Source organism: Dendrobates tinctorius, unplaced genomic scaffold (assembly GCF_039654945.1).
Source record: "Dendrobates tinctorius isolate UK_male_01 unplaced genomic scaffold, ASM3965494v1 ptg000075l, whole genome shotgun sequence".
Classification (NCBI taxonomy): domain Eukaryota; kingdom Metazoa; phylum Chordata; class Amphibia; order Anura; family Dendrobatidae; genus Dendrobates; species Dendrobates tinctorius.
This window is the reverse complement of record NW_027361743.1, coordinates 54787764-54801708: the sequence shown is the minus strand read 5'-3', so window position 1 is coordinate 54801708 and position 13945 is coordinate 54787764. Positions and strand designations below refer to the sequence as shown.

The 13945-nt window shown below is 42.9% G+C and overlaps 1 protein-coding gene across 3 annotated transcripts in view; it reads right to left on the bottom strand.

Moving 5' to 3' along the window:
• The window catches only part of ATP7B (ATPase copper transporting beta), a 150432-nt gene that overhangs the window by 51146 nt on the left and 85341 nt on the right, over nt 1-13945 (bottom strand). For all 3 annotated transcript variants that reach the window (XM_073583303.1, XM_073583304.1, XM_073583302.1), the window contains 6 exons: nt 12434-13613; nt 7182-7421; nt 6553-6716; nt 6013-6174; nt 5568-5644; nt 3154-3328 (listed from right to left, as the gene is read on the bottom strand). In XM_073583303.1, coding sequence (XP_073439404.1) covers nt 3154-3328; nt 5568-5644; nt 6013-6174; nt 6553-6716; nt 7182-7421; nt 12434-13613 — 1998 coding nt within the window. The remainder of the gene's footprint in view (nt 1-3153; nt 3329-5567; nt 5645-6012; nt 6175-6552; nt 6717-7181; nt 7422-12433; nt 13614-13945) is intronic.

The window sequence follows — 13945 nt, the reverse complement described above, 5'->3', positions numbered from 1 at the left end:
GCTGGTACTGGGGAGGTTGCTGGTGCTGTGGAGGTTGCTGGTGCTGTGGAGGTTGCTGGTGCTGGGGAGGTGGATGGTGCTAGGGAGGTGGATGGTATGTAATAGGAGGGGGAGGATGGAAAGTGGCTGGAGGGGGTGTAGATGTAATAGGAGGGGGAGGATGGAAAGTGGCTGGAGGGGGTGTAGATGTAATAGGAGGGGGAGGATGGAAAGTGGCTGGAGGGGGTGCAGGTGGAGAAACTACTGTGGTGGGAGGAGGAGGTTGGGAGGTAACTTGCTGGAGAGCAGCGTGGCATGAATGCATTACATGCATCTGCTGGGCAGGAGAGAGCGTTTCCATGCGCTCCACAACAGACCTGAAAAAGGTGTGGTTTGGCGAAGATCTTGCTTCTGAATGCATGGTTTGCAGAAGTGTCACCTCCAGAATGCTGGAGTTGATCTGCTGATAGCCTGCGGAGATTTGCTCTGACAAGACTTTTAGACAGTTCTGGAAAGATGCATTCAGATGCAAGAACTCTGGCGCATAAGTCTTTTCCTGACCCCTCTGCCGCTGCCGCCCAGTACCCGCAGGTGTACTAGAGGTGGCAGGGGCAGAAGGGTGGGGTAAAGGGAAAGCGATCTCCTCACCAGCAGCTTCAGGTAATGTAGGCGGCCACGATGCTCCTGTGCTGGTGGATGGGACTGATGGGTCGAATGTGTGGGAAGGCTGGGAAGGTGCAGATGTACCGGGGCGGTCGAAGTGTCCCTCGGTGCCGGTCTCCTCAGGGATCGCCTCAGAAGGGTCCAATCGTGCAGGCTCCCGAGTGCTGCTCACCGTGCTGTGGAATAAAGAGAAAAAAAAACAATTAAAATAGTGACATGGTATGGCCCTGGCTGAAAAAAAAAAGTTACATCTAAACATTTTTTTGTCACATGTGGTGTGTAATATTTACCTTCTGGTGAGCACTGTCTCCCGGAGGAACGACAGGGCTCGTGCGTACTTGTACTTGCTCCTGCGTCCTCCAGATCCACTCGGGGCCCGCATCTCTTTATTGAACTCCTTCTTGAAACGATCCCTCACAGACCGCCACCGCTTCACAATTCTCTCCCCTGAAACGAGAAAGGACAAAGTGGTTAGTATACAACATCAGTGTTTTCCAAACTCCAGTCCTCATGGTCCCCAGGGGTCATGTTTTCAGGATTTCCAAAGTAAATAGAAATCCTGAACACATGATCCGTGGGGACCACGAGGACTGGAGTTCGGGAAACACAGGTTTAAATCAAGCAACCGGTACTGTATATACTTACGCTCTTTAATCTGGGCCCGAGCTTCGAGGTCCTCCCAGCGGTCCACAAGGAGCGAACAGATTTCCTCCCAGAGTCGTCGGGTAACGATCAGGTCAGCGTGGCGTCGGTCAGCCATATTCCAGAGCGGCTCCCTTTCTCTGACGAGATCGATGAGGTGGTCCACATCAATCCCTCCATCCTCACCGTCAGAGTCGGGAGCACGCTGTGAAGGCTGTTAAAGAAAAAGACAAAAATAACATAATTAGCCTCCACAAAAGAAATGAAATAAAAAGTGCAAAAAAAACAAAGCAAAAATATTTATACTTACACGCTGGTGACCGCCGCGTTGCTGTCGCCGACGACCCTGGGAGGCACTGCGAGGACCTCTTGGCCGAGCACCAGATTGGGAAGACTAGAGAAGAAAACAAAAAATGTTATGTCTTTGGATGTAGGCATTTGTTTGCTGTGTGTGGTCTGCAGAACATTGTTTTCTATGTGTTGTGTGTAGTGTGATGTTGTGTTTCTGCGTTTGATGCAAAAAACTTACCAATTGTGAGCCCACTCCAAGTGTCTGTCCACCCCTTCCTTCTTCTTCTGGGAGCTCCTCTTCATCTTGTGATTCCTGTTTTGAAATAAAAGGCAATGAATACACATATATTACAGAGATGATGGATTTTGGAAATAAAAACTTACCGTCAAACGCTGACGATGCGAGGGAGGGCTCCCAGAAGATGTGCTGTCTTCCTCATGGCCAGACTCCATGGCTGTGGGTGGTGTTTCTGCTGCTGCCATTGCTGCTGCATCTATTGGGCGGCTGTTGAATAAAGAGAAACAAAGGGCCAATGAATATCTTGATATTCCATAGCCCTAGTTTGGAGGAATGGGGGATTTGATAATTACCGTCTCTCATCTGCTGCTGGACTCCCCTCCCGTTGTTCAGCATGCTGCTCCATTTGGGGTGGTGATGATGGTGCTGCTGCTGCAGATGTCTGCTGCCTTCTCCTGCTCCTGGTTCTTGGCTTGGGTGGCATGTTGGGTGTGGCTGAGGGTCCCATTGTCTTACTTTTATATATGTCCTGTGGGCAGAGCTACTGAGCATGCTCAGACCAAAAAAACCGGATCCGGCGCATTGCGGCGCTCATAGGCTTTCATTGTATGAAAAAGCCGGACACGCCGGATCCGGCGTGTCCGGCTTTTTCGACGAATACAAAAAACGTTACAGTCACAGTTTTTTCCAGACGCCGGATCGCGTCACATTGCCGGATCCGGCGAAAATCGGATGAAACGCATGGCCATCCGGCTCGATCCGGCTCTAATGCAAGTCAATGGGGGGGAAACCGGATCCGGCATTGCATTTCGACGGATCCGGTTTTAGTCAAAAGCGCCGGATCGCGCCTGAAGCAGAAAACCTGATGTGTGAAAGAGGCCTTAAAGTGTAGGATATTCAAAGGACCCATTAAAAAAAAAAGAAGATCGGTAAGTTTGTTGATTTAACTTTACTTGTTCTTCATTTTAAATATTGTATTTGTTCCTGTTTTGTTTTATTTCTTCAAAATAAGATATGTGCAGTGTGCATAGCAATTTGTTCATAGATTTTTTTTAAAAATTATATTCCGGCCCTCCAATGGTCTGAGGGACCGTGATCTGGCCCTCTGTTTAAAAAGTTTGAGGACCCCTGCTGTAACCAGTCTCCTAAATTATTGCTGTAAAATGATTTTTTTTTTTCAAAATTCATGTTCTGCATTTTTGTTTTTATTCAAGACAAAAAGTAATGTTAGTTTTTAGGTTTATATATACACATTTAGTGTTAGGAAATCAGCATTCAGTATGCAACTAGAATAAAGGAGAAATGTGTTCAAACACCCCAGAAACAAGCGCTGTGCTTACCTGGACTAATGTGCAAAGTATAAAGAAAATGAGGTTCATTATGGATAAACCAGGGAGGATGTTTTTGTCCAGCGCTGATTGTCCATGGTGATTACTGTTGGCGATTAACATGTAGATCATGATGCAGATGACGGGGATGCCAAATATGAGGCTGAACAAGAACGACTTTCTCCACCTGGGATTCAAAATACATTACTAAATAATGCTGAAGTAGTATGAAATAAACTTTATGCAGCGATTCCTTCATCAAAGGGCTTGTCCGGTCTTATGGTATTGATGACCTATCAATGCCAGATCGTGGAGGTCCTACCTACCCCTAATGATCAGCTGCTATCAGCACACACGGAGGCCAGATGTAAACGGTTTAAGATGAACAGCACAGCTCTAGTCATCTCATAGTGGCCATTGCCAAGAACTGGCGGCAGCCATTGCACTATATTGATAGCTGTATTGATCATCAGTGGGGGTATCTGATATTGATGATGTAGCCTGCAGATAACTGATCAATATCATAAGGCCAGACAATCCCTTTAATCATTTTTGAACTTTGTAACAGTGAGTCTACAGTAATGGACCAGCTCTGTGTCACCACTCATTTGAAAAATGAAAGCAGATCTATTTTATATACTGACAGTATGTCCACACAGGTCCAATAAGCAGTAGATTTTCCACTGTGGATTTGGACTCGGAAATCCAGAGCATATTACAGCATCGGGAAAGTGGATGAATTTTTGTCAACTCATGAAATTAAATCCACAGCAGCTTTTGTAGCTGGGGAGGAATTTGCTGGGAATCAGTCTCATGTGAATGTACTCCTAGTTTTTCACTGTAGACATTGAAAAAGACCTGCAGACAATTAATTCCAAAGTACTAAAACTAATATTGATTATACTGAATATAATGATATATTAATGGGATCTCTAGAGATTTTACTCCATAAACCCAACTAATACCAATGATAGTATAAAATGATAAAAAAGGAAGTTACTAAACTATGCTCTTGTATTTTTACCATATAGGTTTATGTTATAGAAAAACTAAAATCCATAAGACATCTCCAGAGAACTCCTTTTGTAAGTAGAACCTGACATTGAAGATATGGGGAAGATAGGAAACTAGTTATAGCCTGGGAGAGAAAAACTAATTTAAACAACCTTTGAAGCAGTGGCCCCCTGCCGTGTCAAGGTAATTAAGCAGGAGATTTGTGATAAAAAAAGGGACAGCAAGACTGACATTTGTTTACGCATAGAGAAGGGACATCCTGGGTTCAAAGGGAGTTTTCAGGCCTTTGTGTCTCCATTGTCTAGACATTAATTTGGGGGTTTTGTATTGATATGCTATTTATGGAATATAGATTTTCTGCGTCGTAGCGAAAGGACAGATGTGACGCATTCACATCAGTGTAGGGTCACCAAAACTCCTCCAATTTATTATCATCAGATAGATGATGTGAACCAGGTCATTTCTGGTCTTTACGTAAAGGTAAAATCACAATAAAAAAATATGACGTCAAGATCTAATGCCTTTGACCTTCAGGTGCAAAGACCTCTTGTAAGTTGGGGATCTTATCAAATTCTGAAGGGCCGAGCACATCCCACAAACAGACCCCACATGAGGTCATCAAGGTGAGGTGTGTGGACATAACTTAGAGCTAATAAAAAAGCAGAAACTGGGTTTGGGTCTTTGTCATTCTGGGAAGACCTGGTTAGCTGTGCGAGAATTCATTTTCCAAGTCATGAGTGCTTCTGTCTGCTAAACTCAGACATTTCTGTCACCAGGTTTAGTACATGTCTCTCATCACCCCTTTTAATTTTATGCAATTGTGTATATCGTATTGTTTTGTTCCCATTCTGTGCCATCTTGTATATTTTTAAAACCACTACCTATATTTTTGGATTAAATATAAAATTTAATAGCTCTGCTCCTCTTGCTCCGTAAACCGCACCCCTGAAGCAATACGTTACCTGTAACAAGTGTTCAATTGGCCTGTATAAACTATGGGTGGTGACAGTTAGTAGGTTCTTTTTGTTATTGGGGATCTGGCAGTGACCAGAATGAGGTATATACATATATTCCATGCGTTAGAAACAGAGGTGTATATACTATACACTCACTATTCGTTCCCCAATAACCAGTCTTGTAGTGTAAGCAGCCGTGGCCTTGTCCATCACTTTTCAGGTAATTGTGTAATTGTCTTGATGATTGGAGGCAGCGGAGTGGAGTTCCCATGGCAACTGGTGGCAGCAGTGAGATTCGTGTGTTAACTATGACAATGTGGTGACAGTGGTGACCCCCAAGGCTGCGTAGTCTTGACAGTATATTATCATATTTTATGACAAGGTGTAGTTGAACTGGTCAGAACTCTTTGCCTTTCTTAAAATATGGGGTCATTGCACAGATATTTCCATACATACTGTTTTATTTCTTCTTTATGGTCCAGGTTATGAACTGATGGCTCTCTTCTAGATAAAGAGGCTTGAAATCCAATCCCCTATGAATAAAATAAAAGGAGTTTTTAATTAGCAAGTAAAGTGGCCAACATTCCCCCCCTCAGTCATTAGTCATTTCTTAGGTCATATTAGCCTTTTCAAAACAATATACCAAGTAAAAGGTCCTAGACTCCCAGTTCAGGGGTTAATTATGTGGAAATTATATAGAGAAAAAACAATATTCTTTGGTCAACAGAAGACACAGCAGCACCGCCACCTGCGGCACAGCAGCCAAATTTTCAATTACCAATGAAATGGGCTCTAAATTACCATTACTGGTGACTTTTTTTATACTTTTAGGAGGCATAGTAATGCTTTATTTAATGAGATTATGCTATTATGATTCTACAATTAATTCCTCGTGCTTCACCTCAATGACTTGCATGATGTCTCGAGGACCAACAATGTCAGGATCAAACTTGACTTGAGCTTTGCAGGTGGCAAGAGCCACAGAGACTTGTAGAATACCTGGCGATCTCATCAGTCGTGATTCAATATTGTGAACACATGAGGCACATGTCATACCTGTAATCTGCAGATCGCAACATAAAAGGTATAAATGTGGAGAAAAGTAAGACAATATAGGAAATTACTTAAATGGAAATGCCCATAGGCATCTTCAAGCTGCAAATGAATTGTGATGCCTACATCTGGATGTATCTAGAGAGGCCTTGGTCTTCTAGTTCAAGCAGGTGATTGCAAAAAAAGGTTAGGTGACCACAGGTTTTCTCCAGTCTCTTTTAGCAAACAGCTACCCAATATTGTAACATATCATAACACAGGATCATTTACAGGTAACCTGGTTATGACTAAGCTTCAGTATCGCTGGAGCCTTCCATGTCTATACCAACCCAGCCATGGCATGTTTAGAAGAATAAGTGACCAGAATAGATTTTAGTAATATACTCACCACCAGCTCGATACTACCATGGGATGCAGTGCAATCTTCCAAAACAACAGCTCCAAAGCCCAGGTTTTCAATAAGTTGTGCAATTTCAGATGGTTCAATCTGGTCTGCAATGTATTTGACCTCTGCTTTACCAGCCATCAGCGCAACCAGCACGGAAATAATACCTGTAGAGGTACGCCTAATGAATAAATGCTAAGATTCATATGCATGGATGCAAAATATTCATTTTCTGCTAGAGAGGGAGGGGGGAGAGGGGGAGGGAGATATTAAAGGAAGAAAAATCATTTTGGGCATGCTCAGTTTTAAAAAACAGTCGACTGTTCCTGCGCACATATGCTTCCTTTATAGCAAACGACGGACGGCGCTGGATCTGTTGCTGGCCGACGTCTTCGGACGACCGATGAAATGTGCGGCCATCTGTCGCTAATTCAAGTCTATGAGAAAAAAAAAAGATCCAGCAGCATTAGGTGCTGTATCCGTTTTTTTTAAAAAACAACGGATTGCGACTGATGGCAAAAAATTGATGTGTGAAAGAGGCCTAATTGTGATATTAAAACAAAGAATTCAGAAGAAATGTTGGCGGCCCTGGTGAGCAAACTAAAATATGAAGTTGTACAACATGTAGTTACCATCTTTCTTCTTCAGGTTCCTCTCGATGTTGGAGACACACGAGGCACACGTCATCCCTGTGACTTGTAAGACACATTTTTGGGGTGTCCTGTTTTCCATCAGAGGGATGTCTGGGTGAGGCTTTTTAGGGAGGACATCCACAATGTAATCTTGGTGGAGATTTGCATTCTTGGTTGTCTCTTGTATCTTTTGCTTCACTGTACAGCTTAACTGGTCACTGCTGGTATCCAAAAGTGAATCTGCAGAAACAAATGTATCACTTATCTTTGCCCCAAAGATGAATGTTAAATACCACCGGTTTATCTAAAATATTTAAAGCTAGACTCAACTACAGCACAATAGTAATAAAAACACACAATAAATGGGCTACATTGAAAAAAGTAGATTTTTTTGATACTCACCATAAAAGCTGTTTCTCCTAGTCTTGGGGGCACAGAACCATGGGGATACTGTGCTGCCATGATGCCGCCCTGACCTTAGCTTTATAGGCCTGAATAGCAGCAGTTTTGATCCAGCGGGCAATGGTTGCCTTGGAAGTGGCTTGACAAGGAATCTGATCACCTAAACGAGACAGTGGCTGAGATATACCTTAAGACCCTGACGTCCAACTTGTGCGGAGTTTTCCAAATCGGATGAGATGGCGCCAGACAAAAAGAAGGCAAAAACAACGTCCTTATTAAAGATGAAAATTCAAATTTGAAATCACCTTTGGAAGGAAGGATTAAACTGGCCTCAACACTACTTTATCTTGATGCGGAATAAGGTAAGCAGTGTGGCAGGAAAGCGCCGCCAGTGCTAAAACCCTCCTGATAGAAGTATTGGCGATAAGGAAAACTATCTTATAAACAGAGAGAGGAAATGTACAGACCTTTCTGATACGCTCAAAAGGTGGAGACTGTTGGTTGTTGGGGTTCGTCTACTTGAAAAGGATTGTATTCTGGAAAGAGTGTATCCTGCTGTATTTATCTTTGATAACAATCTATTTGAGTAAAGAAAAAAAAAAAAAGGGGTGGAGACTGTAGGACCTCCAAACCAGGAATAAGATCCTACGGATACAGGAGGTGCCCGATAGGGTGGTCTAGCGTTCGATATCCCCTGGAGAAAATAATTTTAACCTGACCTTTAGATGCAAAATCCCTCTGAAATAGAGTAGCCAGAGTGGACATCTGACCTTTGAGGAAGTTAAGCACCAGCCCTCATTGATGAAGTACTGTTAGACTCACACCAACAAAAATAAGCCTTCCAAGTGCGATGGTATACTCACAACGAAGATGGCTCCGGGCTCTATTCATAGTCTGGATGACTAAATCACACACCCCTGACACCCTCAAATTTGAGGCTTCAATAGCCATGCCGTGAAATTGAGCAACTGTAAATTCTGGTGGAAGAACATACTCAGTGACAGAAGATCAGTGTGGTCCAGTAGTGTCCATGGAACATCCAACAAGAGATTGATGACATCCAAATACCAGGTCCGCAGATACTAGTCGAGAGCAATGAGATCTTCTACACTGATCCTCTTTAAAAGTCTAGGTAGAAGAGGTTGAGGTGGAAAAAGGTAGTGCAGACAGAACTGGGACCAAGAGATTGGCAGTGCGTCGACTGTGACAGCCTTTGGGTCCCAAAAAGCATAAAGAAGGAACAGCATCCAATGCTGTTCCTACTTTATGCTTTTTGAGAGTTATGGTTCCTGCTGGTTCCCGGGACTTTTGGAGCGTGCATCCCATCAACTAATCTGTGTGCTGTTGGCTGTATCTATTAGCCTTAGGGTCCCGACATCTTGCCACAAACTTCGGCACCTTGTGGTTTAGCCTGGAAAGAGCAGATCGACATCCAGTGTACCCCACCACTGACAAACCTTCCTGAACACCTCCGGATGAATTGTTTGAATCCTGATCAGCAACCCATTGAGTGCTGCCAACGTAGAAGTGCCAGTCAGACACAGCTCTGAGTTCCAGCATGCTGATTGGAAGAAGTTTTTCCTGGCTGCTCCAGACCCCCTAAACAGTCAGGTGACAAAATAATGCTCCCCAATCTGTAAGCCTGGCATCTGTGGTGAGAACTTGCCTGTGAATGGGGAGAAAGGAACAACACTGAGTTAACAGGGGTGAACTCAACCACCACCTGAGAGACAGGCAACAGCAGAAGGGGAGACAAATGGGCCAATCCAGAGACTGTATTGACTTGTCCCAAGAGGCCAACAGTGTTTTTTCAAGGTCTCGACCAAAATTGAGCAAACAAAACTGCCTTGAACATTGCCACCATCTTTCCTAAGAATATCATGCAAAACCAGAGGGACAGTCTGCTTGGAGGCTTAAAGGTCTTGATGTAGTACTGAAGTGTTACTCTTCTCCACCGGAAGGAAGACTGACGCTTGAACAGTGTCAAATACCATTCCCAGAGACTGTAGTCGCTGTGTCACAAACAAAATGGACTTTGTCCTGTTGACATCCTATCTGAATTACTCAAGGGCAAGAAAAACAATCTACAGGCTTTCTAGGTTCTGAGCAAAGGATTGCACTTTAACTAGAATATTGTCCAGATAGGGAAATACAACTGTCCCTCTGGTCCGAATAAACACCATAATTGGGGCCAGAATCTTTGTAAATACTCTGGGTGCTGTGGCCAGCTCGAAAGGGAGAGTCCTGAACTAAAAAAGTGATTTTGGTTGAAACCTGCTTTGATGCTGGGAAAACTGGGGGTACGGGAACATAAGAACCGATCTTGATGCAGGGAGGTGAATTATATTTTGTAGCCAAAAGAGACAACTTCTCTGACCCAAAAATCACTGACCACTTGCAGCCCTGCCTCCTGAAAGAAGAGAAGGCGGCTACCCACCTGCGGGAAATTCCAGAGTGTGGGCCACCTGTCAAGCATTGAATCTTCTGTTGCCTCTGGACCCAGCAAGCTTTCCTCCTGAACAGGGAGGGCCACTGGTGGGAGTTGGTCTAAACGGAGTTCTTCTGGACCTGATTTAATGACCAGATTAATCCATTCCTGGATACTGACAAAAAGGACGCAACTGCAGGGCCCCACATCTCCTAAAAAGACAACCAGCACTTGATTGCGGAAGCAGGGTGCTCCTGCCGTCAGTTTCATCAGAAATGATCTTCTCAAGTCTGGTTCCATACAGGCGAGATCCTTGAAACAGTAGTCCTGTAAAAGAATTCTTCAAAGCCAGGTATACCCTCCATACCTTGAGCCACAACATGTGATGGATAGCCATGCAATTACTTGACTACCGGTGTCTGAAGGATCATGGAGAAGCTCTTAGTAGGTCATCAGTAAGGCAACAAGTCTGAAAACTGTCCTAACCAACTGCAATTCTGAATAAGTGAAGTGTCTATAATGTTCTGCACTCGTCAGACTATAAAAATGGAAGGTTCTCTTAGAAGAAAAAAAAAAGTCAAGGAATCTGGCAAATCAGTGCCTATTATAGTATGAAAAATATGGCAAATCCTAATTATGACAAAGATACTATGAAATATCTGAAAATACCTGTTGGAAAAATGTGGGATACATGCCCGTTTGGATATCCAGCCTTCTAGAGGTCTTATCAAGTAGAGGCATTATCAAGCAATTAAGCATTTCTTTAAATGACTTGTCCCCTTTTAAGAAATCTTCAATCCTGGGGGCAGTTTGGTATTAAAAACAAGTGTGTTGTACTCATCATCCCTAGGTACACTGGTTAGGGTACCGTTACACCTAGCGACTCACCAGCGATCCCGACCAGCGATATGACGCTGTCAGGATCGCTGGTGAATCGCTGGGTGGTCGCTAGTGAGCTGCCACTCAGGCAGATCTCACCAGCGACATCGCTGGGGACGGGGATCGCTACTTACCTGTCAGACGCGGCGATCCTGCGTCCTCCCGCCCGGCTCCACGCGTCGCTCGTCGTCACAGCAGGAAGCGCCGCAGGAAGCTGACGACGAGAAATGGTCCAGCAGCTTCTCGCGCGATCAGCGATAATCAGCGGGGGAGCCGGTCGGAGGTAAGTATCACATGCAGCGATATCGCTAGTAATATCGCTGCAACGTCACAAAATCGGTGACTTTACAGCGATATTGCTAGCGATATCGCAGTGTGTAACGGGGGCTTAAGTCTCTGCCACTGCTGCCGGTGTCTAGCGTGATCTGCCGCACTGACGTTAGGTTGAAAACGCGGAAGCCAAATAGTAAACTCTGCAGCTCTGCCAGTGTAGACAAATATCCGCTCAGAGACCCCGAGCTCGCTGACTGGACTCAATCTTCATACCAAGCTGCACCCAGATATGAAGATTTATTTATCCCCCTAAAAAGTTAACAAAAAATCTGAAAATGTTTTCATTTTTTTTTTTAGATGATCTTACATAGGTACACAGGTTGAAAAAAAACACCTGATCCACCAAGTTAAACCTTTCTCCACCATTTAACTATAACCCGCAATGTTATGTGTATCAAGGAAATCATCCAGCCCTTTAAAAAAAAAAAAAAGCTATTAAAGTGTCTGCCATTACTAGCTCTTGTGGTCGGCATTCCACAGTCTGATTGCTCTAACTGTAAAGAACCCTTTCCTATTTAGCTGCCAGAAACGCCTTTCTTCCACCTGTAATGAGTGCCGCTGGTCCTTAGTATGGTTTTGGAAGGAATAAGTCATGTGCTAGTGTTTTGAACTGGCCACACATATATTTATTTATACATGTAAATGAGATGTCCTCTGAGGTGTCTTTTCTCCAAGCTAAACATGTCCCACTCTTCCAACCTATCATCATATAAGAGTCCTTCAATCCCTTGCTATAATCTAGTTGCTTGCCTTTGAACTGATTCTAACTTCTGAATATCCTTTTTAAAGTGTGGAGGCCAAAACTGGATCTCATATCCCATAACCTCTCAATGTAAGTATGGCATAAAGGAATATAAAAGAACCTTTAATACAAATAAAATGTGAAAATCCAACACAATTTAATGTAAATTACATTTTAGCTCTAGTAAACGGCAAAAAAATAAAGATATATAAAACTTAATTATAAAAAAAAAATACTTGAATGATTTAGCAAAACAAATAAAAATAAATGTTGTAAGTCAACCAGGATTTTGTTAACATGAAACCTCAAATGTGTCTGGGACATTAGTAGATAAAATTTCCAGGACACTAGAGTACTAAAAAACAAATTTCTCATTTACAAATAACTGAACATCGAATGCGCCTAGTTTAGTGTGGTTGTATGGTTTTAGTATAGTTTGGAATGGTGATGTTAAAAAAAGCCACATACCAGAAATAAGAGTAGCGTCAAAGCCCATGTCTTCTATAGCCAGTCTTAAGTCCTCAGAGTTGGTTTCTGTATGGTTATAGAGAATTGATCCCATTCCCTCAGGTAATGACACAGATATGGATTGGACGCCCTTTCTTTGAGAGATCGTATTTTCAATTGTTGACACACAAGACCCACAAGTCATTCCACCGATCCTGACTGACGCTGTCCTTGTGGTGGTCCTTTTGCTTTGATTAGGAGATGAATGTAGGGTTGATTTTGCTTGCAATGCAGGGCTCGGTTCATCATCTTCTGGAAGGGTAACCTTAAAATGTCCTGGTGGAAGAGCTTCAATTGCTTTTTTTAAGGTCAGTAGGGTAGTAACATCCTCGACAAGACATATTACAGCATTTTTGTCCTCTAGAGAGACTGTAATGTTCTGAATACCAGGGAGCTCAGAAATGGAGCCTTCTATGTTGTGTACACATGATTTACAATGCATCCCTTCTATATGAATAGTTCTTGCTATTGTATTACCTGTAGCTCCACCCATATTCCTAAGCTTGGAGTCTGTAGAGATACTTTGTAGACGTTCAATATTAATTGGTCCCAGTTTTGTTGGATCTGGTTTGCTTTTGACAGAAGCAACAAACCCCATATCATCAATCTGTTTTTGTAGGTCTTCTGGCTGGATGTACTGCGGGCAGTAAATAATCATTGCTTCTTGGTTTGTAAGAGAAACCTTTATTTTTTCTACTCCTTGAATTTTTCCAATTTTCCCTTCAATGGTATTGACGCATGATAGACACGTCATACCCTCTACCCTGATTTTTACTACTTCCTCTTTATAAAGAACACCTTTCGGTTCTTTGCATTTATCTAGGTGGGCATCAAAGCCCATATCTTCGATTTCATCGCAAATCTTCTGTGGCGTTATTTCAGAAGGTATGTAACATACTTCTGCATTGGCTTTATCAAGGTAAACCTTTATGTTGACCACACTTGGTAGCTTTGAGATCTTTCCTTCAATGGACTGGACGCATGACTGGCAGGTCATACCTATAATTCCCACCACAACCGAACTGACTTCAAGGCCTGGGTTGGTGAGGTCATTGAGGCTACCATCATAGCCTCTGTTGTCAAAAGCAAATCTTGGTTTTCTTGGTGGTGGTGTATGGTTTGTCTTGAGAATTCCATAGTTCTGGGAAAGAAAATGTTAATAGATATTAATATTACAGGACTGTACCGATGGCTGCATTATATCTGCTGTTATAAAAATCATCTACAGTGTCCATACTTCAGAAAATAATGAGATTAGTCACCAATCAACTACCATATAGTAAAAAATGAACAACTTTTTAATAGTTCATAATTTAACAGTTTTGGGTTACTTAAATCTGCATGAAAATTTGACAAATTGTCCCATTTACATACTGTAGTTGCACTTAGGCCTGTTGCACACTTCCATTTTTTGACGTCAGTCAAAATCCGCCAGTTTTTGAAAAAACTGATCCGCCCCTTTTTTTGCGGATC